Here is a 27,496-nt window from a genome sequence, read left to right on the forward strand (position 1 = left end):
TGCCGATGGTTTACGGCAGCAAACGGTCGCTTACCATCCGTTATCACGGGCCGCTTTTGAGCGCTAGCGATATCATGGTTTGTAGCTCTATTGGTCAATTGTGATACCGTTAATAACGCACCGCCATATAGCGTCCACGTCTCATCCTCATACCATTATCGTCATCATCGTCATCCATCCATCCACCCGCTTCAACGGGCACCGTTAATATTGATAACGATTTCCCATCCAACGAGCATGTGATAACGACGACTCGCCAGCCGACGACGACTGGTAGGTACACCGTCGTTTCCGTTACAGCTATTACTAACGAGACCTCCGATAGCTGGAGGCTCAGTTTGAAACTATCCGTTTCGCGAACCGGGCCGACCGTCTGTTGGGAACGAACGGGAGCACGTGTGTGTGTGTGTGTGTTTTGCAGAGGAGATCCGGAGGTGGTGGATCCGTTTCGGTTTGCCGACGGTGGTGTAGTGCTGAACAAATCGTACCGGTCCGTCAGTGTGGAGCAGCAGGAGGTCCGAGAAGGTGTAGTGTAGAGCAGAAGGATCAGAAGAAGAAAACATACACACAATGGCAGGTGCGACTGATCCTTTCAGACAGTGAAAATGAAGGAAAATATACTGGCTGCTCCTTTTGCCAATGCCGTTGCGTCCAATGCGTTTAGTTATAGTTTCGGAATGTATGCTAAGTTAGGCCAATTACCCTCGTTTCATGTTGCAGATCACGAACACGATCACGACCATGACGACGACCACGACCACGACCACGACCATGACCATCCCTCGGTGCTGTTGCGGCTGCACGGTACTCTCATGGTAGTTGCTTGGCTGTTCTTCAATTCCCTCGGGAACACCGTCGCAAGGTAGGAGCTGTGCATACAAGAGCTTGTGCAATAATAAACCGTTTACCGCTTCTTGTCGAGCTTACCCCACCAACGAATCTGTCGTTCGAATTTGCTTCCAGGTATTTCAAAACAACATGGACCACCCGTCGGTACTTTGGAGTGCCGGTGTGGAATTTTGTAAGTTTTCTAATCGCAAAAACAGCCACAAAACCACGGATAGCTTTATGTTTTGCATTTTGTTTTGTCTTGTATTGTTTTTTTTTGCACCTACATAGTACCATAGGATTTACATGATGGCCAGCTGGATACTGACATGCGCCGCCATCGTGTGCATTTTTGTCGATGTGCAGGGATTTGAGGCACACGCGCACAGCATCGTCGGGCTGGCGACGTTCGCCCTCGTGTTCATCCAACCCATCCTGGGACTAATGAGACCGAGCCAGCAGCCGGCCCAGTCCGCGATTAGAATCCTGCACACTCTCCTGGGCCATGCTGCCTACATCCTGGCAGGTAAATTAAGCCTTCCCTGTCCAAACCAGTCCCTCCACGAGCTCGTAGCTACACCCGAACAGACTAATTACTCTCCATACACCTATGCGCCGTGTTGTTATCCCCAACCTCTTGCATTGCAGTAACGAACATGTTCCTGGGAGTCGGACTGGAAGCGGCCCACATATCCTCGGTGATGTATGGCCTGCTTGCCGGTGCAGTGGGCATTCACGTGCTGGCCCATGTAGCTTTCAACGTAAGTCCCCTTTGCCTACCAACACCATCGTCCACCCAAATCGAGTGCATTCATTAACGGTAATTTACACGCCCGTCTTTTGGGTGCGCTCCCGTCTCTCATGACGCGGGGTTTTATTTTTTGAGCAGGTACTCGAATATCTTACCAGACGGAAGGGAGGCGAATTGGACGTAAATAAGGACGCATCGGTAGGTAGCTTACGGAATGGAGAAGGAATTAGTGGCTTTACCACACCGCAACGGCTTTTCATTTACCGACCTGTTTCTCTTTCCTTTTCGGAACAGTTTTCACGCTGGCGGAAAACTACACTGATGGTACAAATGATTGCACTGTACGCGTTCACCATCGCAAACGTGGTGTTCGTATGGCGCGGCTAGCCACGTCGGAAGCAGACACGTTCCACACGGTTCCTCGTAAGAGAACGCAAGGTCAACTGTACAATACACTACCACCCTTAACTGTGATGAATACATTTGTCTCACTCCAAACATATACATTTTGCATCATTAGTCGCTTACGCTCTGGTGCACGTTTGTGGGCCAATTTCCTCCCGCTCAATGTCAGGCAACGCATGGCTCCAGGTTTGTAGTGGATTGGAAAGATAAGAACGCGGCCAGATAATTGATAACCGTTCCCTATCGTCAGCCTGGTCGCGAGTAGAGCAGCGTGTCTGTATCTTTAGCGGCCAGTAAAGTGTCCCGCGTCTGATCCCGCTCATCGGGCGTACTCTCCTCCCATAATGCTCTGATAGGTGGCGATTACCTATTTGATTGTGTATCATTATCTGCCTGCAGGTCGTGGCCGCATGCGACAATGTAAACATAATGCACAACGATAACACATCTGTGGCTCAAAGAATACGATAGACGGGGTTTTTCTTATCAGATAAAATGCTGCATCATAAAAATAAATAACTTCCTTTAATTACTTTATCGCTCTCCGAGACAAGGGTTACGAATTTCCCACAATCACATGCTGCATTTCGATTCCATTCAGAAGAGCTTGCATTTTTGTTTCTTTTCTTTTCGGACAAAAATAATCTTTCAGCAGTGTCCTTCACCTCAAAAGTAACACCAAAACTAATCCTCATCATAGAGCATGCATTCCTTTCCACACTGCATGCAATGTTACGTGCATACTTTAATGCATCTGCCTTCATCGCGTACCACTCCGACGAGCAGCTTCCAATTTTGCATCCCCTCGCAAGTGCTTACCCCAGCAATCCAGCTCTTACGCGGCAGTGCAATCCAGCGGGCCAGCAACCATCTGCATGTTAATATCCATTAAAAACCCATGCCATCTCTGCCATCGCGCGAAAATACTAATGCTTTCACGTTCAGGCCTTTGCGCGTCTTCTCCGTGCGCTGTTCCAGCCCTTGTGTAAGTCGACATCGCGTACATCATCATCACCCACCATCGTTCTGGACGGATGATGAGTACCACGACGATGCTGATGATGATGATGGTGACTACTGGTGCATTTGGGCCATCGGGTCCAATGGGGGTTTTCACTCGGGTCTACTGCGGCAGCTGATACTGCTGCTGATCACGCCCGGTACAAAGGCAAAAGAAGCTGGTGGAGGAGAAGGATACGCTTTGAAACGGATTATTATAATTAGATGCGAATGCTGTTTGCTCCCGCGAGCCAGGGCTAACAGTATGCGACGTGGCAAAGACTTCCCATATTATATTTACATTTTCAATTTATTTGCTAATCATAAGAAGAGATTCTGTCGCATTTTCGGGCTTTGATGCGATTATATAGCACCACGTGTAGAGTAGCTGTGCATAAGTTGCTTGCATGTAGTGTATTTGATTGTAAATGGTAAGGTTAATTTAAGTAAGAGGATTATACAGTGGATACTAAAGCACAACAATCCTTTATAGCATTTGATTGCTTGTACTTGTGTACCGCTTACAATACAAGCTACTAGGTATTTCTAGCTAAATAGCAAACACTATACATTACTGTTCACTGCTGCTGTTCCAAATGTACAACTGTCATGTTTTGCAAACGATGAAACTTTTTGTTGGCCCCGTAAAACCATCGAAAATTGAAGCACGATTTTCCTAGCGCTTTGCTTCTCTCTCACGCTTATCTCACACGTTGCCCCAACTTGCTCAAGCAACACATGATTCATTAGCTTCGAAATCTGTTCTACCACCTCCCTCTGCCGGCCAGACGGCAGGTGCATCTTGCAAGATGATCGACCAAGATTACAAACGCTCCCCGTGCCCCGTGGCTCTTCGCCACCATTTTGCATACGTGCTTTGCAGTTGCATCATAATCTGTACAACGGCGCGTAACTATGATTTACGCTTCACCGACTATGCGATGGCGGAGACTTTACCAACCTTTTGTCTAATACACAAACACACACACACACACACGCGCCATGCTTCCTGTACAAAGACCTATAAATTCTGGCTGGAATAAATTATAAGCCATATTCACGTGCCCCCCTTTCGTACGCTTCGCACCCTCACTAACCGATCCACCTTTTCCGAGCTGAAGAAACTGCTGAAGTGTTCCATTTGATCCAAAACACGGCATTAGTTCGCCTATAATGCTGATTTAAAACCTTTCCCATTCCCGCACTACCGTGAATGTTGCTCGGTGCTAATGGGGAAGGTGTTCCGAAGCAGGCGTATATACAGTACACAGCACATATCAGGGTTGCAGTTCCGGTGTATCCCCGCGTCGGTTTAGCCTTCTCGTTACAAAGTTTGCTCGCCAACACGGTACTACACGCGTATGCCGTGCAAACGATGTTTATCTTCGGGGAAGAAAAAGTTTCCCCCCTTTGCCCTGCTCCGACCAGGTTCCGTGCCGAGTCCCAGTGCAACTGCATGCCATATCGATCGTATCTCGCAAGGATTGTGGCTGTTGTAGCAGAACACCAAACCGCTGATGCACGCACCGTACCGTTCCTTTGCCCGGTGCGGTTGCGGATTACAGATTATGTAGGGCGAGGTTCAGCGGGAAGTGCAGTGTTGTGCACAATGGCACCGGTTGCATACATTTAGGCGTTTTCGTCTGCCAACTGTACGTTTGGTGAAAGTCCCTACCCGAATGTTGGTAGTACTATGAGGCATTAGGTGGACAAAATGTCAGTAGTACTAAAAGATGCTAGGAATAAAAAAACTTATAAAATATAATTTCCAATTATGCCGTATGCAAAAAAAAAACGATTTTCAAGCAACACTCGCTTTTATAAGGAGCCTTTTTGTCCTCACACATTTCTAAAACAGGTAGTACATTTATTCCCCATTAAATAGGATGCTCACGTTTCTTGTGCAGCTCTCCACTACCATTCACACACCGTTTGCAGCTTTGGGATTTTAGCGCCATCTGCCGCTTCAGAACGATGAGTGTGCTAATCTTGCGTCTCACACGTTCCGCCTTATTTTGCCTTACAACGCCTCGCACCATATGCTCATAGTCACGCGACCAGCATCCTACTTCGCGGTACTGAGTGCAACGCGCTCCAGCGATCTAGCATCGCCATACTTCCCGAAGCAGATGGAATTGCGACCGCTGTTAATTATCTCAACTACCGATAAATACCATCACCCCATGCATCGCCATTTTCCATCATCGGTTTGCAGCGTCGGATGCAGAGCACGCGCTCAGTGCGGATTGATGTACCCCGATTATGACTCGAGCCTTGGTGAACAGTTCAGGGAAATTGGGATAATAAGGGCACCCAGAATTGATGGAATTATAATCTGACAAAACTGCGCGAACGAGATGGTTTGGCCCCAAGAGAATTTGATGAAAAAAAAAAATAAATAGATTAATTATATGAGCTTGGTAACATTGTTACCACCAAAGAAAACATAATTTTCGCTTACTAAGTCCACGATGAGTAAATCAACCATAATAAAAAAATTGATTAGTAATATGTAAAAGAAACACAAACAAATGGTGTATAAGACAAATTTCTAATGAAGTTATTATCATTTATGTTCTGAGTTCAATAATGCCAAAACTTTCCAAGAATTTCATACATAAGAGAGTTCATAGCTCAGCTCAGTAGTGCAATTTTCGTGAAATTTGAGTTTTTGTTTTTGTTGAAGTTCTACAAAGCTGTATCGGATGATGCTTTCATTTCTTGCTAAACAGCTCTGGAGTGTATAAACCCAATAAACTGAAAAAAAAGAAAATATTTAAGTCTTGATAGATTTTAAACTCTATTTGATCCAGGTTGTATTGTTTATGGATATAAGAATCATTTGCTTTGCCAAAAGCCAAATACCAATACCAAAAACATTAAAAAGTTTTGATAATGCATATCCTTTGCAACTTTAATCATTATTTGTTAAGCAGCTGAAACAAAACACTAATAAATATTTCTTTTATCTTAACTGAAAAGAATTACGCTTTTGTTTTTCAAACTGCAACATGAAATGACACAAACACAAATGTTCGGTTAACGTTTTAGCAATGGCAACATTTATTATGTTTCAACTTAAGTACGCTTTAAAAAGTAAGCCTGCCTCAACAGAATGCGCAGCGTTTTTCGTCTTGCATAATACAGTACTGGTTTTTGCGTTTGTTTTGCATGTTTTTGTTTTGAAGCTAAATAGTATGTTGCTGCGGCTGGCACTGGGCAAACGCACCAGCGAAAGCTTAAATAAATTGATAAACGGAAAATATTGAACGACTGCAGATAGCGCACAAAATACAAACATAAACAGTGTATACTCACTGGTGCAGACCAGTGCTTCACTACACCCGGAAATGATCTGGGACGGACGGAAATAATCTTACACGAAGCAAACTTTTACAAAAATGCTACAACTGCTCATTCCTTTCAAGGCACACCCGGCCGACAAGGCACAGCTTATTTTTCAGCCCGTGGTTGGCTATACTTTTTTCTGTTATAAATATTTCACACTTAATTCTGTACATCTCAGTATCGAAGGGAGAGCGTACCAAATAGCACGAGCTTTCCTCTTTCGATGCTTGTGTTTCTGTTGTTGTTTTTCTCTCTCGCTGAGTTTTTTTTCTGTGGGATTGATTAGACGCTGTCTGAGTTTTTTGTTTCTTCATCTTCTGTCCTTCGTTCACTTTTCGACAAATAATACACTTTCCAGAAAAAATGATCATCATAAGTACCACTTATAATAGAGGAAACGGGAAATCGGCAAAGGAGAACTAGGACGGCAATGGAAAGTTGATGGGAAGAAAGATGGAACTGATATCTACAACATCGATTAGCAAATCTGCGCAACATAACCTCTTCGTTGCTCCAATTTCTGTCTATGCTACCGATGCGCTATGTGTCACGTGATTCGCATCGAGCGATTAGCTTCTTTTTGAGCGGTTTGAATTGTTTGTGTTTTTTTTTTTCTTTCTACTACTGACCCGCTAGAAATTGCTCTCTAGAATAGTGATAGCACACAAACCATCCAACATGTACACATTTTTACATCACTTATCAGTTAACAGATGGACGCTCTCATTTGCTTTCCGGGTTACTTGCACCGTTTAGATTAATGCGCTACATCACCGTTTCGATGCCATACGCTTTAGTTCATAATCTGATCCTTGATACTGTTGTAAGCGGCTTCAATCGGCGCTAGGACGACAATCACCACCATCGCAATGACCAGTCCGAGCACGATCAGTATGTACAGGAATAACATCGACTTACGGAAGCCCGAGAACTGTAAGAGATAAAAAAGAAGAAAAAAAGGACAAACAAATTAACACCAACAGCCTGATAGAACTCCATAAGCGGTACAACAACGTACAGCAGCATCCTGTTTCCGTTCGCTGGAGCTCATGGAATTTCGCGACGGAGTCATATCGGCCATTGGGAAGGACGTCACACGCTGGCCACTTCTTCGCTCGCTCACGCAGCCACCGATCTGTATCCAGGAGAAGATCTACACATTAACGCATTGCAGATGGACTGTTCGTAGCGACAACGGCCCCCCACCCGTGGTTAGTATCGGAAGTGGAAAAACCTGCCCTCGGTTAGCACCGGTGTATGTACAATTGATGTGCCAACGTGAACCATTCAATTGTTGGATTTATTTACAACACGACGAGTCTAAGCACCCACAGTCGAATAGAATGTGCACAAAACTGTTGCAAAACTGCTGCAAACCGTACCAGCGCGAAACCAGTTCGGTAGGATCGTTATTAATGGCACAGTAACACCTGTACTGGCCAGTGCTTAGCAGAGACGTACCTCAAAACACACACATTTGAAAACAAACCCACAATACTCACGGAGAAAATCAGATGCATAAACACGTGGAAAGCGACGAACGCGACAAGGATAAAGTCCATCCACTCGGGTAGTTCCGCCTTCTGCAGCTGTACGGCAAAGAAGATGGCAACGATCGCGATCACGTGCGCCAAATTTCCACCCAGCCAGTGCAGCCAGTTGAAGATGGGCCGCTTGCTCGAGCCCGGATGTGGCCGGAAGAATGCACCGATGGGTTGCAGGAAGCACAGTACAGTCGTGACGATGCCGAGAATGGCGTGAGGGTTGCGAACCTGCGACCAGCCTCCGATTTCAACAAAAATTACCACAATACCAGCGACTGTGAGTGCCCACGTGACAATCATCAGGAATCGATGCCACTGCAAAACGGAACGGAAGGTTATCAATCTCTGATCATTCCACAAATCCGTGTCTGTACTGCAGCTTACCGCAAACCACTGATCTTTGCCGCACATCTGACTGCCAACCCAGGTCTGGCGGAAGTAGCGGGCAAGAAGAATGCCGAGCGAAGCCGTTCCTATCCAGGCGGTGATCATGAAGGCACCGTGCAGGCGGAGCAGCAGCTTCGAAGATCCCTGCACCGGGCCAACCTCCGCCAGTGACTGCGGGCTGCCCGACACGTGACGGCCGATGTCGTGATAGTTGACGTTCGTTGCTACAGCACAAAAGAAGGAGATATGGATTAGTGTTTTATCAGAAGCATCGATCAAGCAACAGTAGCTGCACTTACATTCCACCGATGATCCGGCAGCAAGCAGCAGATGGAACTTATCGTTCAGCAGATCAAACTTCTGGCCCTTGACCGTGCTGACAGCGTCGCGTTCCACTTTGCAGTAAATCACACCATCATTGTACGACTTCTCCAGCACTTGGAAGATGTTTTGTGGCTGTAATGCGTAACAAAATGACATTAATGGGTATTCAATATTCAACAGCAATCAAGATTCGTGTTAATACTTACCACTCCCAAGCGTGTGGATCCATACGGACCAACCGTGGTCCACGAGGCGTAAGCGCTTACCGTACCCTGTTCCGGAACACACTCAATCACGGAGTCTTCACCCATCTTGGCGTCATTGGACAGTCCGAAGGCAACGTAAGCAGGACGATCTGAAAGGCAGAACGTTACACACATTAGCTCGTTCCATTGAACTTCTATCCCGCTCACGCTACTCACTGTATCCTGCCTTCATTTCAAAGACGTAACGCGCTCCCAGCACCGCGATCGTGACCACCGCCCGGCAGTTCTTGCTATCGACGCATCCCTCCGGAAATCCGAAGCATCCCTTACTCTGTCCACATTCCTCGTAGATCGGGTCGGCCGCTACCGGCGCTTCTGTTTGTGCCGGCCGGTAAGGTGGCACAGTTGTCGTCGTGGTCGGGCGCTTGGTCGGTGCCGTACCGGGCGCCACCGTCGTCGAGCTAGCGACCACGCGCACCCGCTCCGACGGAATGCCAACCCAGAACTTGTCGTAGTCCTGCGCGATCGTAGCGTTGAAGATCACATCGCCGACAAAATTGTCCGGAGCGGTCCACTCAAGCGTTAGCTCCTGCTTCGGACTGGTGTTGGTGTGTGTGGCCGTATCTCCTCCGGCCTCACAGTCGATCAGCTTGATCGCGCTCGCATCCGAGTCGACAAACCGGCCGACAATGTTGTTCGGCGGGTCGGCAGCACGGGCCTGTATCATGTAGCCCTTGAACACAATGTTGGCGGGGAAGGATTCGATATCGATCTTGAGCATCTGCCCGCTACCGACCACCGACGTTTGGGGCGTGATCAGGAACGGCGTCTTGGTGGTGAGCGGTGGGATGCCTCCACCGTGGAACGGCAGCATATTGTCGCAGACCGACGTTGGCGCACCGTTCGGCAGTCCGTACGATGGGACTAGTGTGCTCAGCACGAGTGCCAAGCAAAGTAGAGGTAGCATGGTGAAGGAAATTCCTTATCCTAGGTGGGGTGGAAGAAAAATAACGCACATTGAAGCAGCTCATTAGAATGGCAAAAGACAAGTGACAAGCATTTATGAGACTCTCACACTACTACAAAATGGCACAGCAAATCGTAAGCTTTGAACAAATAAAACAAGATGAATCCTATAAATCGAATCATTATTGACACATTTATCATGGCTTAATTCGTAAGTGATTCCAATGCGAACCACTCCCATCGTTTTACTAGCGCTTCAGCAAACACCTTTTCTCTCTTTCTCTGTACCTATGCCTCCATTTCCCTCTATCTAGAAAGCTCGAAAGCTCTCAATTCCCTCAAGACTTGAGCCGTCCAGCCGATTTGTGCTGATATACTGTCTGGCCAAGCAACCAACAACAAAAATATCCTTACCTCTCTTAACGCTGTACTTACGCACGCAGGCATATTAGTGTGCTTGGGGGTTAAAGTAACAAAAAGAAAATGTTCATCTGCACGGTTTAGACAAAAAAAGACTAGCACAGCATGAAGCTGCTACCGTATCTTGCCAAGCCCATCAAATTGATCCCATAAATCAAAGCAATCCGGTGAAACAAACAAACAAAGCTACAAACACACACACACACACACACACACACACACACACACACACACACACACACACACAACACACACACACACACACACACACACACACACACACACACACACACACACACCACACACACACACACACACACACACACACACACACACCACACACACACACACACACACACACACACACTGGCGCAACCAACAGCGTGTAGGAAAGTGCGAGAACAAAACAATCAACACTTATGGGATGAGCTTTTTTTTTTTTTTTTTTTGAAGGTGGCAGGGTTTGGCGAGAGCAGCAAAACAGTTTTTTGTTGCTGTACTGAGTTTGCTTCTATGTTTTTCTACCGTCCTTTTGCACTCGAGCGGACAATTTGGCGCAGTTTTTTTTTCTCACAATTTTTTCCATGTTTCCATGCATCTGTACCGGTTGTTTTTCTCGAGTCTTTATTCGTTTTCTTTGAAGAAAAAAATATTTTCCGCTATGTACTATACATTTTGCTACCATCCTTCGCAGGACGTCTCAATAATGCCAGAATTTGTGCAAGGGCCAGGTCGTGATATCGAAAGCACTACATCATGCCCTACTTGGGAGCGTAATTTAATGGTCAGGTACACCCGGTACCCCGCCACAACAGGAGCTTTCCCTCGACAAAGAACACCAACACACAGGCACACACTCACTCACACTCGCAATAAAGCATAACAAAGCGGCTCCTTCAAGGAGCCTTCGCACAGGTTCGGACCAAAACGGTAGCCAGGGACTGCCAAAAGCTTCGGGACGAATGCTTTCTTTGCTTCGATCATACTATACCTGCTTCTCGTTTCCTTATTCAACACAACCAACAATGAATTTTCCAGCCCAGTGCGGTACGAACTAAGCCAAGCGTTTGTCGGACACTCTTGGTTGAAAATCTATCCGCTACCACTCACCGTCCCACCGTCATCACCACGGTAAAAGGTGAGCCATGCAGAATGAAAACGATCAAAACACTTCTCCTTTCGATATGGAGTAGACTGGGAGCGGGAAAAATGTGTGTTGCTATAATAAAGGGCAAAAGAAAACACCCCACACTCAACCCCGGTATGCTTGACCGGAAGTGGTAATTGAGGGCAAGGATTTTGGAATAAATCTCCCATTGGGCTCAGTTTGTTGTGTGGTTGAGCTTTTTTTATAACTTGTTTTTTTTTTTTGCTTTACCCTCGCAGAATATTTTCTGCACACTTTTTCTCTTTTGTGGCTTACGCATTCAACCTGACGATCGATAAGTCATATCGATGAGATAGAGGAAGTTGACTGTATTAAAAATTAAAGTTCTGTCAATTTATGGGTTTTCGCCGTATTACTCAATCGATTTTATTTCTATTATATTTGATCACTACAGAAACATGGTTCCACCTATCGTTGCATGTCGCACCAACCGACTAGGCTGATGATATCTATGGAACAAATAGACCAGTCGCTTTTGTTAAGGAAAAGAGTACTGGTCGTGTGGAGTTTCCCAGTACAAACCCGAGTGCAGCCGGGTTTCCCGCAAACAGGTTGAAAATGGAGGAATACATGAAAAAGCTCATCAACTTAGCCCAGCTGCAGCGCAAGACATTGACCTCCCTCAGGTAGGTGGTTGCTGTGCGCTCGGTGCACTCTTTCAATCAATGTGTAACGCTGACCCCGAGCTAGAGGGTTTCATTCTCCTACTGCCACCGCATACACACACAACACGTGCAGAATGGTAGCGGGTGGGTGGCTTAGAAGCGTAGGGGAGGAGATGTTTTCTTCAGCAATCCACTCGGACCATGCAATTACCGGACTGCAGGCTGCGTTTGCACTCTCGCCCATGCATGCAAGCTGGCGTGTGCATCTCGCATGTTGCCTATTGACGAAACATGGGCTCGGACCGATGTGTGGACAGTGCCGTGTCATGTCGAACGTCGGTCGTTGACCTTTTCGGTTGGTTCGACGCGATAAAAAGCAACGAGATTATTTATTGACCATCATGGTTTTACTTACTGTATATGCAGCAGATGGGCATTTGACAAGTAAATGTCATGAAAAAATGCAAAAGTGTCTATGCCATCAGCTTAATATAGCTTTTTATGAGATATCTACATAGATGGGTACCAATTTGCCGGTCTTCTTGAGGCAGTTTAAAACGATTTTTCATCCCTAAGAGCAATAGAAGTATAATTTTCGTTTTTTATTAATGTTTAATGCGAATTTATAGGAAATATTTCTCCAAAATATGAGCAAGTTCATTAAAAATAATTCTGAAACATCTACAGGGTTTCCCACGATTTATTGGTAGATCGGATAGAATTTTGGTTCGTTCCCACAATTTATTGGTATCGTCCGATTGGATATCAAAATAATTAAACTAAAAAATTCTGAAAACATTGATCGGTCATCGTGGGAACACACCACAAAAATATGGGAAGCAACCAAACAATTATGAGAATGTTATATGTTTTTAATAATTAAACAATTTAATGTTTTCATATTTCACAATGTTTACAATTAATATTATCAAGCAAATGGTTTATTTACAATTATTATTATATTCCTTTTTGTTGTCATATTTTCTATAGAAACTCGGCAGCTAGATTGGCAGTAAGATTGGCAGTATCCAAAAAAGTTCCAACGCGTGAAAGTAATACATGTGACTCAATATATTGAATAACTAAAGTTTCAAAAGTTTTCCTGGTTTTGGAAAGAAGCACTACGTACAAAAACGGGTGATTTTTGACTCTTTGTTTAGTATCTACGGAAAACGAATCTGATTAATGTATAAACCATTCTTCAATTTGTGTCACATAATCACATTCCAGTGGTGCATTTTAAAACTCTGTTTTATATTGCCCCAATTGCACATCGTCATCATCATCAGAATTATGAAACCATATGCCCCTTTTCACGACCTGTTTCACGTACGGAAACATCAGCCAAAGGTAACACTGCTCAGAATAGTTCATGAAACAGTTTATCGCAAAACGGTGAACTGAATCGACAGCGGTAAAATGGCTCACTAAAACCATGTCAGGCTTATGCTTGCATTCCCAGACAAACCGGGGAGGCCGAAGAAGTGCTCTTCCACAACTCGTTACGGTACGGTTTCGTTAAAGTCCCACTGCCAGGCAGTGCAGACCAGGAAACGTAATACTAGACCTACATTCATTGAAGCATTTGCTAAAATTTACTCACGTATAGAACACTGATTCCAATCATTCCACTTAAACGCATTCCACGCATCTGTGGCCTCACAAATCTGCTCACAAATCGTGCTCAAGCACCATTTAGATGGTGGTTTGTTTGCCCCTTCCTACTCCACCGGTTTCCGCTGCGCCCAATAATCCACACCGGAACACGTGTCACGTTCGTGCCCGGTTTCCTGGCCCGGAAGCAACGGCGCGTTCGGAAAAGTTTGGCTACTAGTGATACCATGTCGTATGCATAAATTCATATTCTATCGCTCGTGTTGCTGTTGCACGAGCTTTTGATTGTGTTTGGTGTGTTTATGCAATGAAAGGATCAAATTAAGGCTAGGAACATCGGAAAGGACTGCATTTTTTATGCAGATGAATTCATGCAGTAAATAATGTTTTATTTGTTGAGATAAGTACTCTCACAAAACAGATTAACCCGAACAAGATTCGATGAACGATTAAAATTAGTTTCTGCTTAGTAGTACAATAGCAGAAATCTTAGTAGTAAAATAGTAGAAAATAGAAGAAATCGTGATTCAACTTAAACATCTCTTCCTTATTTTTAGACCGTTTCATGTCGACATGTCGATGACCGCGTCGCTCTAAAAACGCCCCAACAGTCGTAGGTCCGATACCAATGCCAAAAAACCTTCTTTTTTTGCGAAACGTTAACACTGTCCCGATCCGGCTTCTTTCTTTAGCTAATTATTCATAACCCCTTCGCGAACAGTTCAGTTCCGTGCGCAAGAAACCGGAACGCGGATATAACAGTGTCGCGCGTGCAAATATGGACGGACTGTTTTTTTCTTTTCGACACGACTTAGATGCAGCGACATTGATAGAGGTTTTTAATGGTTGATGGCCTTTCAAATTCGTATCGCTCCAAGTCACCGAAGGGGGTTTCTTGTTTGTAGCCGGAGCTCGAGCATAGCTACAAAAATTCCACCACGATTGAATTTTATGGCTTTGCGACGTTTCATTAGCAAAAACTGAGCGACAAGTTGTATTGTGCACGATTTATGACACCGGAATGCTTCGCAAGGCGACGAAACCTTCTAATATGGAACAATCTGACCGAGGCTAAGTACATTTTGTTTTTTGGGAACTAAAACCCCGAAGCGTATCAAAAACGACAAAATGAGCGTTTGGTTTGAAGCGTGTTCGATAGCACTGAACAAAGGCATACGATTTGAAGTGGATTTGAAGCGTAGTTCAATTCATTTAAAGTGTATAGCAATCAAGGCCAGTAGGCAGCTGAGCAAGGTGTTAAGCTTTTATGATTTTGTGAGTTTTTCAAAACGTCTTTTCACCCGTATGTGTACAGTTTTGATATTAAATCATTTGAATAATTTGAACGTTTACTCTCCCTCGCCACATACTATTTAAGTTTCCTTATGGCAAGATTAACACTACAAGTCATTTTATAAATGTATCAAGAGAATTATTTCGTAATTTGGGCCCTTTTCCCTTTTAAAATTGTAGACAGAAATTTCAGCCGATCAGCTGTTTGCATTGTATAGTAGTTTTCGATCAGCTATCAAAATGGGTATAATATACTGGTAGGCTTATCCCAAACTGTATGTATTTAGAAGGTTGATTTGTATCGCTTCTGCTTCTGCACGAAGATTTTGTGTATTCGTTAAGCTACCAGAAAGCTTGTTTTGAGCAAAAGTTTTCACCCGGCCTATCAAAAAATTACGTTGAATTTGGTTATAAAAAACCGGCTACATACACTTTGATCTTAGATTTCACTACCTGATCCCTTTATTGCATCTTCAGATAAATTAAAACGCGACCTTGTTTTCACTTTTTTCGAGCAGTTGCTCGAATCTAATTCTAGTTTTGAGACTGTAATAATCTAGGCTGAAAATCGCAGGCTAGTTTTGAGTGTGGTTTTGTACGGACTGTTGACATGATTTCAGCCGCCTACTCCAAACTCCATATAAAAAAGCTGGCTAATATCGTGAAACGCCCCTGTATTTGAAATTCGTGAGCAATTTCAATCAACTACTTAGAATTTTTATTTGTTGAAGTTAACAATAATTATGATGAATTTCAAATGCTTTCCTGCAATACAGTGGTCTTATGACAGCACTTGTGACAGAAGTGATCCGCAAAAAAATTGATTTTTAAAAGAAAAGCTTATTTCTATACACATCGTTAAATTTTTCTATACATATCGTTTAAAAAATATTTAAACATATTTTTTATCGACAAGTTTTAAACTTAGTCTACAAAATATATATCCAAAATATAGTCGAGTAGTCCGTGATCCGAAAAAGGTTGGAGAACACTGCTGTAACACATTTTGTTCACTGAAGTACTAAATAAAATAATATAAATGCTAACGCACACACATTACAAACGTACCCATTTGGTTTTCCACTCATAATGATCAGCCTATTTGGCTGATAAACAATTCATTCCTACGTTATTTTCCCAACTCATCAAAGCGTAGAATAAGACAATTGTTCATACCTCAAATAAACGATTATCACGATGACACACCGCACAGTGAAACACCTTTTAAAAAAAACAAAAACGCACCCGGAAAGTTTCTTCCACAGCCACGCTTAGCCTGTGTTCTATGTTTAGGTGCTTCTATTCCCTCACTCCTTATCTTTCTTATTCGTTTCCGTCTCTACCTTGTGTTTCTAAACGCCCACCTTACATCCACCTTGCCAAACAGCGTCTCGCACAAAAGGCAAATATCTGCTGGTGGTAGCCACGAGCCCACTGAAAAAGGTTAATGAGGGTGTTGAACAAATTAACAAACAAACGTACCAACCGTTGATCGTTGGTTCAGTTTAGTGTACACCGGCCCTGAAGGATGTATTTTCACCATAGCATAGTCGCAGGTATGAGCGCGTGTGTACGTGTGTGGGCACGCTTTTTTGTTGCTTTCTTCATTCCCATTTTGTTATCATCGCATTGTATTGGTCGTGCTTTACTCTCTCCATGGGTGTAACCCCATTCCGCTGAGCGAAAACCGCACCATGTTTATGTCATTGCGTACGGTTATGTTTATGTTTCGGTGATTCTGCTCGCCTACTCCCCCCCATGTTCGGACCCGCAGCACCAACACACACATGTGGGAGTTCAAAATCATACATCGGAACGGATTTTACCGCTAGCGAAACGGGGCTTAGTTTGTTCTTTGCCAAATTTACCACCAAATTTACCGTACCCGGGTGATCGCTGATGTTTCTTTTTTTTTTAAAGGTTTTATGCATATTATACACTTAAATAGCAAAAACAGGAAAGCGCTGGCTATGATGTGCCGATGACAAACGTGCACCAATCGCTCGATTATAAATGTGTGAAAACACGTAAGCTTAGTAAAGGTACGACCAAGGTAGGTGGAAAATGCACTACACCAAACACAGTCACACATTCACCACCAGCGCGCCTGTTGGCATGATTGATGGACAGAGCAAATATTAAACACTGCTGGGTTGCTTCCGGTCTTATCTTCCGAGCACGACACACAAAGTACACGCTGTAAGCTGGTGCCGTTCAGCAACCGAAGGACATCGAACGGATGGTGAGCGTAAGCGAAGTGCACTTCCGGTTTGAAAATGGAATTAATTCCATTACTACCGCCCACTACGCTACGCATCTACGCCGGCGTCAGCGTCGTTCGTGGGGGGAGGGGAAAGATTTATGCCGGTGACATTGCGTTGGCATTATGGGTGCACCTTTCCGATACGCATCGATTAGTTTTCAATTGTCGTTTTACTAACCGGCTGACCTGTGCAACTGTTCCTAGACTGATTTACTCTTATTGAATCTTTGTTGAGCACCAACCACTAACCGTGTAGATGTATGTTTTTAGGATTCCATATTTATAATAGGTTTAATTTGAAAATGTTATCAACAATAATGCCAACGATTGTCTCCAGCATTGTTTTGTTATTTGCGAAAAACAGTACATCTCGCTTCTTCTCTTTGTAAATGATCCCCATTCATTATCTTCTGCAAATATATGCTTTTGCACAATACCATGAACTAATTTGCATCATTATTTTCAATATTATGTAGCTACGTTTTGCCGCCTCTTCCAAAGTGAAAACGGTTTTCTCAATTAACGGAAAAATTACACAAGCACCAAATTTGCACACCAATCGATTGTTTCAGCATGATACGAAAGCAAAACGAAAAAACCCTCTCATCGCATCGAACGAAAAACAATCGAACCAAAATCGTAAAAAAAACTTTAGCTGGTGTTGGCGCACTGTTGCAGTTACATGCGTGGTGCGCATTCCACCATCTGCTACATCCAGCGTCTGCCAAATTGCGATTGAACAACAAGTGGCAGCGCGGCCAAGTGCCATCTCGCCGTCAAACGCTCCTCCACCTGCCGGGACGTTTCGGGAGAGAGAGAGAGAGGGCACAAGAGAACTCAAACAAATCCCCTCCAGTCGGAAGGATTTATCGAGTGTTCGAATGCTAACCACCTTCTAGCGGTGGAACGCCGCGAAAGAACAGTAAACGTAACGGATTATTATTACTGTTTTCCCGAAATTGTTTTCGCGGCTCGATACGCTTCGACTCGACCTGATTGATTCGGGTGCTTCGCTGCGAAGGTGCTGCGGTAGCCGATGCGAATATTAATTGGCAAGCTTAAATATTCATTATGAAATATCTTCGCTTTCCAGCCTCTTGCTACTTCCTACCGTCCCGCGCGCTGTAAGAACTAAGCTGAAATGCTACTGGTTTTGTCAGGCTGCGCTACTCTCCGGCAGGCGAGTTGAAAGTGAACGGAATTCCTCTTGAACAGTGGCTCGGTATTTTTAAGCACGCGGCTTTATCGACACTCCGCAACAGCTCCGTTTTCCGCACGATGGAAAATTGCTTTTTTCACTCCATGTATGAATCACGCGTTGGAATGTTTTATGTTCACACGAGCGCGCGCGCTTTTACACAAACACTCCGGCACTTTTGAGCACGCATACTTGCTAAGCAATCCACGGGTACATTGATACGATCGGGCAACAAATTTAGAACCCTTTTCGCAGAATTCAAACCGCCAACGTCACGTACGGGGTGATTCAACCCCTTGGCACGACCACTCCCTATCGAAATCGACCACGCCTTCATCGAAAACACTTTTTGAGCACGGCCACCATCAGCGCTTTGCAGCTGGAGAATCTTAAGGAAACCATTGTAACGAAACTGCCTACACAAAATTTACAAAGCAAGCAACACGACTCCATTTCCAAATCACGCTTTAATCACAACAGCCCACACAAACGTAACTGAGCCTATGGTGGTTTACAGTTTCCACTTATGATTCCCTTACGTGTGTCACCAAGTACACGGCACGCTGACGTTCGCAGATCACTCAAGCGAACCCTCGATCATTAGTCACCAACAGAGGCGAGTGATAATGATCACACCACTGACAGCGAGAGCGACACAACCCCCGCACATTCGAGAACTTCCTTTCCCGCAAATCCTCCGAGGCCGGTTCCTACAGCGATCACTATCACGGACTGTCACACTGCCATTTTTACCCTTCACAAGGTCTAGCGTTCTCGGCATCGCCCTACCACTTACCACGGATACGCGTAAAAGCAAACCACCGAACAGAGCACAATCAACGTCCCAAGCAACAATCGAATCGGGTGCCCTGCCGTTGTTGCTTCGTACAGCTCTCGCAAGCGACTAAAACCGGTGCCGGTGGACAACTGCAAAGTGCGAGAGACCCGCGTCTTAGACCTTCGCGAGATGTCTCCCTTCCCTTTCAGCCGGCTCGGGCAAATCATACACGCTGCCCGCAACGGTCAAGCACCAGCCACCGGACACCGACCTCGATCTTCGGGTATCGGCGGCAGCACTTCCTCGACCTGCGCCCGTCCTCGGTCTGTCGGTGCCGGGTGGGTCTGTCGCAGTCGTCATGGTGTCGCGACAGCACAATACACATGGTGCTGCGCTTAAAACGGTCACCATGCGAGGAGCTAATTAGGCTGCAAGCTGAAAGCGAAATTAATAGCAACCGGCCGCAACAAGTGCCCTTACACCGTTCCGAGCTGTGCTCTACTTCTAATATGTATGTGTGTGTGTGTGTTTTTGTTCCGTTCCTTTCTAGTTAGGTACAGCGTTAAATCAAATCTTTTGTAACAAGTTTATGGGTGGTTTGATATGTTCATGAAGTTGCGGCAAGACTATGTCAATGACTTTGAAAGGATAAATTAAGGAAAACAAAAATATTTTACAAATTTGCTTTTCTTTCGAATTCTTGATGACAAATTTATCCCTCTTTATTCTACCCTGCTTATTTGCGCGAAATAAAAATAGCACCATCATTTTTTTAAATCAGTTTAACCGTACCGATGAAGCTTTTAGTTCATAATTAAAAACACAGTTTCACTCCTTTTTAACACATTGCCTGAATATATTGAGGGTACATTTACAAATTATGCACGATTATTGCTAGATACAGGTGCGAATTAAAAATAGCACCTAGTGGAGTTTTTGTAAATTTTTAATCGTAGCATATCAACCATGTATTATAAATACACCACTGGAGTTGGTACACATGTTTGAGTTTAATTTCGCTCAGAAAGAGAACATTTTGAGCCTTTCTTGATGGAAAAAGAAATTTTAAAAATATTAGTACGATTTAAACCCCATCAAGAGTCGTTTACGTCGATATTTATGAAATTACATGTCTTAATTTGTTGCACAATTTGATACTACACTATATTTAACCACGTAAATACACGATTTTGATAAGCTTTTGTTAACTAATAGACTTGTTTTATTCAATCTTCACTTATCTGTCATTTAAACCTTGTCTTTGGTCGGATTTTTGGCTCAGAGCCATTCTTCAGCATTCTGCCGACTCAAGTCTCTGTTTAAAAGATTTGAACCCGCGGTTGAAATACCTCTTCCATATAAAAGTTATCTTCAATCTTTATTTTCGTACGCCAGATACTGCGATCAGTCCAATACTGGTAGTCTAACGAAAAAACTGATATCGATTTTACAGATTTTTGAGTAACACTTCTTTTCTGATGTTTAATAATCGAAACTGAGTCATAACCTAAACGAAATCCCGGAAAAGGAGAAAACTGTTTTTACGCGATGGTGATATTCTTATGTCGCACCAGTTTTTAGAAATATTCCAGCATAATTGAAAAAAAAATATACCATCAACGTGTTAAAGTAATGTACTTAAAAGGTGTGACACAGTTTATCTTAACATTCTGGACTGAAAAAATCTTCATAGGTATGATTAATTCCAAATTTACTTTTAAAAACATGGTAGTAGGAATTCAGTGAACATTTCAGATGAAATTGCAATACACTCTGGGCATTTCAATATCACATGTGCATAAACAGTTATGCTGTATTTCTGAGAAAAAGCGCCATGAAAATATCGAAACATAATGAACTTTTTTATTAAAAATATTGAATTCTAGCACACACTTACAATAATTACTCACACACTAATTATTCCACTCCATCGCCTCAACTTCACACGATCCGTGCTGTTTGAGAGTTTCTGAGAACGCTGTACACTAGCCGTCGTGCTGTTTAAAATTCAATCTGCGGTACAATCGCCGTCGGTGCACTTTATCGATTTTCGCACATTCTCACCGTCGTTAAAAACCATTTATCGTAATGAAGCACCGTGAACACCAGCGTGCCGGCGATCTGCTCGCCGGAACTTGCCCCCTGGACGAAATATGCTACCCATGTGTGTCCCGCCGTGCAGGAAGCACCACCCACAGCATCCACCGCATCGAGTTCGCAGCGGAAAGTGACACGGTTGAAGTTTACCACAATCCCATCATCCGCATCAGCATCATCACCATCATCCCGAGGCTCAGAAACAAAGCAGCTAGAGGGAGGGGATGCGAAAAAAAAATGCGTATAACGTAGGCCTGATATAATAACGGAAAACCATAGCCCCGGACTGTTAAGCCGTGAATGATTGATGAACATTTTCATTATTAATGCAATTAATCTAGCATAAAACGAAATTTAACAGTACATTACTCGTACTAACTGCTGGCTTCCGCGGTTGGTCGGTGGGTGTGAAGAAAGCTCGTCTTACTCGTTACAATGCTAGGACAATATCATTCATTTTGTGAGCGAACTTTTTTTGTTATACTGTGTATGAACGCTCCACGATTTTCTGATTATCATCCACCGCCACTTACTCACGACACGGTGGGTCTTTGGCTAGTATTTCAGTTAGCCGATGGTCTAGCTCGGTTGCACAACCCTCTTCGTCCCGCACTTCATCTTCGTACCCAAAATTACAACGCTGACGAACATTGTGGTACAAAACTTTGCGACAGTAGGTGGTTCACCACCGCCAGGAAAGTTTCGAGTGTTACTTCACCGGGTTAGTGACCGGGGCAGTAGAATAGCTCAAGCATTTTTCTCGAGCACTGCACAGCTCTAAAGAGACCAACTTTGCATCTTCATTCGCCACCACAGCCAGCCACAGGCGTCAAAACGTGCCGAACGATAAAGGGTCTAGTGTTGAACTAAATCCTTTTTCTATCGTCGATGCTGGGTCTGAAAATCGAACGTTGTGTGCGGACAACCCTGACCTTCGCAGGCGGCCACAATACGTTGAACTTGCTGCGGGCACCACGATGGAGCGGTTCGTACTGCCTTGAGCGATGATTTGCGAATACAGTCCCTGCTGCTCGCAATTAAGCGACTCTGGTTGTTGCAATCTTGCTGCTCGTGCAATTGTGCTTTCGTTGAGCGAAGCATTAATGCTATTGGCTCAAAAAGAAGGTTGAGACATCGTATGATGTCAAAGACTTTGTGTACTAGCTGAGACGATGTTTAGTAATGAGTTAAAATGTATACCTAATATTTTGATTATAGTTTTATTTTATATATTGGGCCTATTATACAGTTAGTATTTTGTTTGCACATTACGCTAGGATTGTTGTTGTTTTTTTTTTAATAAATATATCCTCTAGCGTCATCAAATCAAACAGTTGAAATACATTTTTATTCTTTGAACGTTATACCAAAAATTAATAAAAATTGTATTTGAATGTCATTGCTAATTGAAAAATACTTTTACACAAGTTTGCCTGCAATATCTAGACTAATTTTCCATTTTCAAGCTCAGTCTTACTCACGATTTGATTAGAAATTTAACGATGACAACGAGTATCGCCTATGTATTACCTGCAAAAAACAAAAAAAATACGTTAAACCAATTATCAAACACCCTTAAATTAGAGACAAACTTTTAGCACAGGAACTGATTCTTGCTCACATACTTCCTACATTTGTTAATGGAGTTCAATAATCGCTACCTTTGTGGAATTTCTGGTGTAAATTGTGAGACTGGTTTCCTGACACTGGCTGTTCAGAGAAGACTGACACTTCCCACATACTGATCAGCGTGGTTTCCTGTGCTAGCATGCGCCCGACCCATAAAACGGGCGGAGCGTATTTTCCCCAAGAGGAACTGATGGTTACCGTCAGTCAGGGTCTGAATCATTTTCTTTGGGTTTTACCCGTTTACGTATGCTCCAGCTTTAGCTTTGCAGCGGACAATAATCAACCATGACTCATCGCCTATCATCACAATGGATTGTATCTGTGAACCATTCATCGGAAAGAAGAACAATTCTGCAACAAAGCGGCACCACAAAGTGTGTGCGTATGATAGTGCATCCAAATGAAACATTATTGCACCGACAAACAAACTAGCTCTCGCTTCATTGGTCAGTGATCTCCGTACGCATGTCACTCTATCGTTTGCGACCGAAGCCGTGTGCAAATCGGAACCGCACATGTGAACCACAACCGACGGTACAATCTGACCGCCAAAATGATTTTTTTTTTCGCTCCCTTTTAGGACAATGTGTCGTTTGCGCCGATTTCGTGATCGGCGTGAGAATTTTCTGTGCCAAGATTGTGCCCTGCTTAGCCGAACGTGAACATCTGGTTGGAGTTTTCGTTGTTTTTTTTTTTTGTAAATATTTTTCTCTCTTCCCAATGCTCGTGTGCTCGGACTGGTTGAATGGATGGCGAGCTACGCGACTGCGGCCAGCTTTCGCAATACCTCGCCGGAACCCGGTACCAGGAAAGTTAGAATTATTTTCTGTTCGCGTGTCACTGCTTTTCACGGACAAAAATTTTTGACTTTTGACTCGGCGTTGTGCTTGCCTTGACGCACGTGAACGCAAAATCATTCGGACAGAAACTGAAGCCAACCGCTAATTCACACACACACACACACACACATGCAGGAGGACAAAAAAATGCAACCACCCGCCCACCATGTCAAACGGTGGTCAGTTTGGAACAGTTTACGCTCGACACTTGGTTTCGTGAGACTAACCGCCCTAACAGGTCGGCGACGGTGGTGGAATGTTCAGCCGAGTTTGCCGGAGCTAGCAAAAGGTCGCTAGTAATACCTGCGGCATTAACACATCGCAATGGTCGTTTTTGCCGCGACACATGATCGACGGGGGATTTTTTTATTTCACCACGCTGTGGTATGCAAAACGGTTCAGATAAGGGGCACCATGTAGCTATGGCCGCCCGTATTAGTGCGTTTGCATGCCTGCACTGCTGGAAAGATTGGCTGTATGTACGAACGTATGTGAGTATTTGCGGTTTTTGCTAAATGAAGGATGACGGTTCTATGTTTTTGCTGCTTGGTAAGCCCTGTGTTTCAACCACAATTAGGTCACAGTATGGTAAATTCTTGGATAATTGGATAGCCGTTCGTAATGATGTGCGAATTGCTGTATCAATCAATATTAGCTGCAAATAAGATTTCAATTTAAACTAATGATGCATAGAGGAGGTAAACATTAATTTCAAATAACAATCAATAAGGATAGATAAAAATTTCCTTTTTATTCTAACACGGGTGCAAGATCATAAATGAAAAGATTCTAAAAAATACATACATACTTTCTACGTACAAGATTCCACCTTTAACTTTTAAAATCGTTCAAAGTTTGTTAACATTCCGCTTTCATTCCATTTAACAAACATTTCTTCGCCAGTATGATGAATTATTGGATTCAAAACAATTTCGATGAACGAAACAAATGAGAAGAGCTTGAGAACAATTTATGATTAATATAATTTTGATCATACCGTAATGTATAATTATCACAAATTGTCATAATAAAAACGAGTATTTCTGAAAAAATACGAAAAATATAACAACTTATACACATTTTATAGAATTGATTCTCCGGATAGAATACATTAAAAGCCTAAATTGAAACAAAACTGGTATTCAATTACATCTGCTAAGCCTAAAGCAATTGAAATAATCATCCCGGTATCAGAAGCACTGCTCAAATCTCTTCCAGACAAGAGCAGCACTTGATTGTCTACAATGATTCATCAGCTAGAGCGACAACCTCCCAACCCACAGCAACAAGATGAAGCTAAAATCTCGTTCCAAAAACAAACACCAGTACTCAAATTTATTGTCCCAACAATCCAGCAATTAGGTAAAGCACCACCAAGTGGACCGTGCCGCGTCGTCGTAGGCTGTCGCGATGCAACAATTAATCTACTGCCACGCTTCGATGGTCTGCGCCCAAAGGCCCGAACGCTTGACGAATCTTTGGCTCATATTTCCCTAATGACCGAACTTCGGTTCCAAAATCATGCCCACCCGCTGGAGGAATATGATATGCTCCTGCTATGGTAAGGATGCACGATACGTTCGAGCGCCCGGCATGAGAAAACGGCTAGCGTGTGATGTAAGAGCCGCAAAACTTAAAACTCCCTCCACCCGGTTGTCGGCCTCTTGAGCAGCACCATTTTACAGCACACCATTCATCTCTCAGCAAATAAAAGCGCACTTCACTCACGCCACAAGTGTCCACAATTAATGAGCACGATTTCCCACGCTAATGCGCCGCGCAGACGTCGCCGAGCGTACCTCGGCACCAGTGGCATCAATGTTCCAAGGTTGCAAGATTCGAGGCGGCCCCGGTTCCCGTGCGCCTCCGACCGTGGATTTATTCGTAATAAATCGCGACCCAAGTTCATCTTCTATCATTTCCATCGCCGTTTCTTCGCCTGCTCGCAAGCAGTGACCTCTGGCCAGTATGATCAGTGCTTTCCAGAGATCCACATCCACTCATCTTCTTATGCTGCTTCATTCGAAGCCACATCCAACTGCCGGACTGACTCGAATGGGAAGAGATTTTTGGTTGCTTTGATTTGCTTGTGCCGGCTCGCAACAACGAATCAAGATGAATGGAGCTCGCAGTAGCCAGCGACGGCTTGGTGCAACTTCGAGTGGGTACTTGTCGCACAAGATAGGCCTCGAGCTGGAGCCGTTGAAGCCGTCGGGCCTTAAGTTCCTTGAGTGCCATAGGAAAGTGTCATTTCACCCGGAGGGCGTCCATCGTTAGGGCTTTCTGCCTTTATCCTTCGCGTCGCAGCACTTTGCTGTATGGTATTTTTTACGTGAACGTGATTCAATACAAACCTCATCGCCACAGCCATTGCCTGCTAACGTATCTCATTTCGGTTCGTTCTCCCATCCACGGAGTGAGGTCAAACGAAGAAATTAAGCAATCGTACGGCCAAAACCACATAAACTCACCGAAAAAAAAAACAAAAGCGAAAGCATCCAGAAAGAAACACAGAAGTTTCCGGGAATGAGCGAGAATGAGCGGGAGTGAATTATTTTTATTGCCCTCCTCAGCAAATAGTAGCATCTCGTGCCGTGGCGAGCCAACGGGTGCTGCAGATTGTGTCTCCCGGCCATTCCGACCTGCACACTCTGGTCTGTTTGATAAAATGCAAATTTTCACTCGCGCACCGGCGCTGGCAAACTGTACCGCAATCAGATGATGTCGGTTGTCACAGGTACGCCCGTGTGACGAGCCCGAGCGGCCGCTATGTTTAGAAGTTAATGACTATATTTCGTCTCCTAAGTGCACTCTGCAGCGTGGCAAGCATGAATTGCTGGTTCGCTTTTTCCTCATGCTCCCCTTTTCTCTTGGTGTTGATCTCGGCTTTCCCATCCCCAAACAGTTGAGTCAGATGTGGTAGATGCTACAGCTACAGCTGCTGCCGGCAGGAACCCTTTTCTCTTTCCGTATAGCACCGCAGGATGAGACGCGAGCGTGACAAGGGCGTCGTATTTTGGTGAAGCGAAGGTTTGGACGCTCCCGCACGATATCCGATATTTGAAGAGGCTTGGATTCGTTGTTTTACTTCCTGTGCTATTTCTATGCAACTAGGTACAGTACCACACAGTAGAGTGTACAATTAATGCAACAGTTTCTTGGTTTTCTTTTACTATTTTTGTAACAACTTGAATAAGAGGAATTGATTAATGAGTAAAACACTCAGTTGGTGTAATACAGTACTTGTTAACCTTTATTTTATCATTTGAATTTGAATCTCGCACATGAAAAACTTTTATATAAGGTATAATAAAAATCTAATGGAAACTTCCAACAAAACTTACTGCAATATCTTGATACTCCGATTCGAACTGTAAAGGAAGATAATTCCACATATGACCTGGAAGCCATACCGAAAGAACTCGAAAACCCGGCTCGGGGGTATTTAAATTTTAATGACGTTCACGAGACAGAAAGGGCGCTACAATCGGGCGTAATGTTGCGCAAAGGCGCAAAGTAAAGCACATCCATCATCAAATCACCTCCCTTGGCGTTCGCGATCTCTCCTGTTCCCACCACCATACAAGTGGATTTGAAGTTTACCGAAGGGCTTCTTGAGTGGAGTTGAAATGATTGGTTAGCACAAAATAGTTCACCAAGCCACCGTACCATCCCCAAAACCAAAGCCTTCACGCACACTCGTGACACCGGCACAGTAACTTTGCCTGTGAGATAACTCTGCACGACGGAACAGCTCATCTAGCTCACTTTTACGCCATCCCCGTACGCACACACACACACTTTTTGGGACATATTTAACTGCAAAAAGGGTTG

The 27,496-nt window shown here is 44.0% G+C and overlaps 2 protein-coding genes across 5 annotated transcripts in view; one reads left to right on the forward strand and one right to left on the reverse strand.

Moving 5' to 3' along the window:
- Positions 1 to 298: 298 nt before the first annotated feature.
- LOC121592457 (putative ferric-chelate reductase 1 homolog) lies at positions 299 to 2,081 on the forward strand. The gene is made up of 7 exons (XM_041913908.1): positions 299 to 577; positions 721 to 862; positions 964 to 1,021; positions 1,120 to 1,354; positions 1,477 to 1,589; positions 1,718 to 1,777; positions 1,874 to 2,081. Exons 1-7 carry the CDS (start codon positions 571 to 573, stop codon positions 1,964 to 1,966), a joined length of 708 nt encoding a protein of 235 aa, XP_041769842.1. The 5' UTR covers positions 299 to 570; the 3' UTR covers positions 1,967 to 2,081.
- Positions 2,082 to 6,022: 3,941 nt separating this feature from the next.
- Positions 6,023 to 27,496, reverse strand: part of LOC121592456 (putative ferric-chelate reductase 1 homolog) — a 45,952-nt gene continuing 24,478 nt past the window's right edge. The window contains exons 3-10 of one of the 4 annotated variants that reach the window (XM_041913906.1): positions 22,676 to 22,724; positions 9,009 to 9,779; positions 8,793 to 8,941; positions 8,562 to 8,718; positions 8,260 to 8,486; positions 7,834 to 8,190; positions 7,350 to 7,484; positions 6,023 to 7,262 (exon numbers count right to left, since the gene is read on the reverse strand). In XM_041913906.1, the coding sequence (XP_041769840.1) occupies positions 7,125 to 7,262; positions 7,350 to 7,484; positions 7,834 to 8,190; positions 8,260 to 8,486; positions 8,562 to 8,718; positions 8,793 to 8,941; positions 9,009 to 9,759 (1,914 nt within the window). In that variant the 5' untranslated portion in view covers positions 9,760 to 9,779; positions 22,676 to 22,724 and the 3' untranslated portion in view covers positions 6,023 to 7,124. Of the gene's footprint in view, positions 7,263 to 7,349; positions 7,485 to 7,833; positions 8,191 to 8,259; positions 8,487 to 8,561; positions 8,719 to 8,792; positions 8,942 to 9,008; positions 9,780 to 19,115; positions 19,233 to 22,675; positions 22,725 to 27,496 lie in introns of those variants that run through there. The other 3 variants (XM_041913905.1, XM_041913904.1, XM_041913907.1) reach the window with 3 other exon arrangements.

The sequence above is a fragment of the Anopheles merus genome, chromosome 2L (genome assembly GCF_017562075.2).
Source record: "Anopheles merus strain MAF chromosome 2L, AmerM5.1, whole genome shotgun sequence".
In the NCBI taxonomy this organism is placed as follows: domain Eukaryota; kingdom Metazoa; phylum Arthropoda; class Insecta; order Diptera; family Culicidae; genus Anopheles; species Anopheles merus.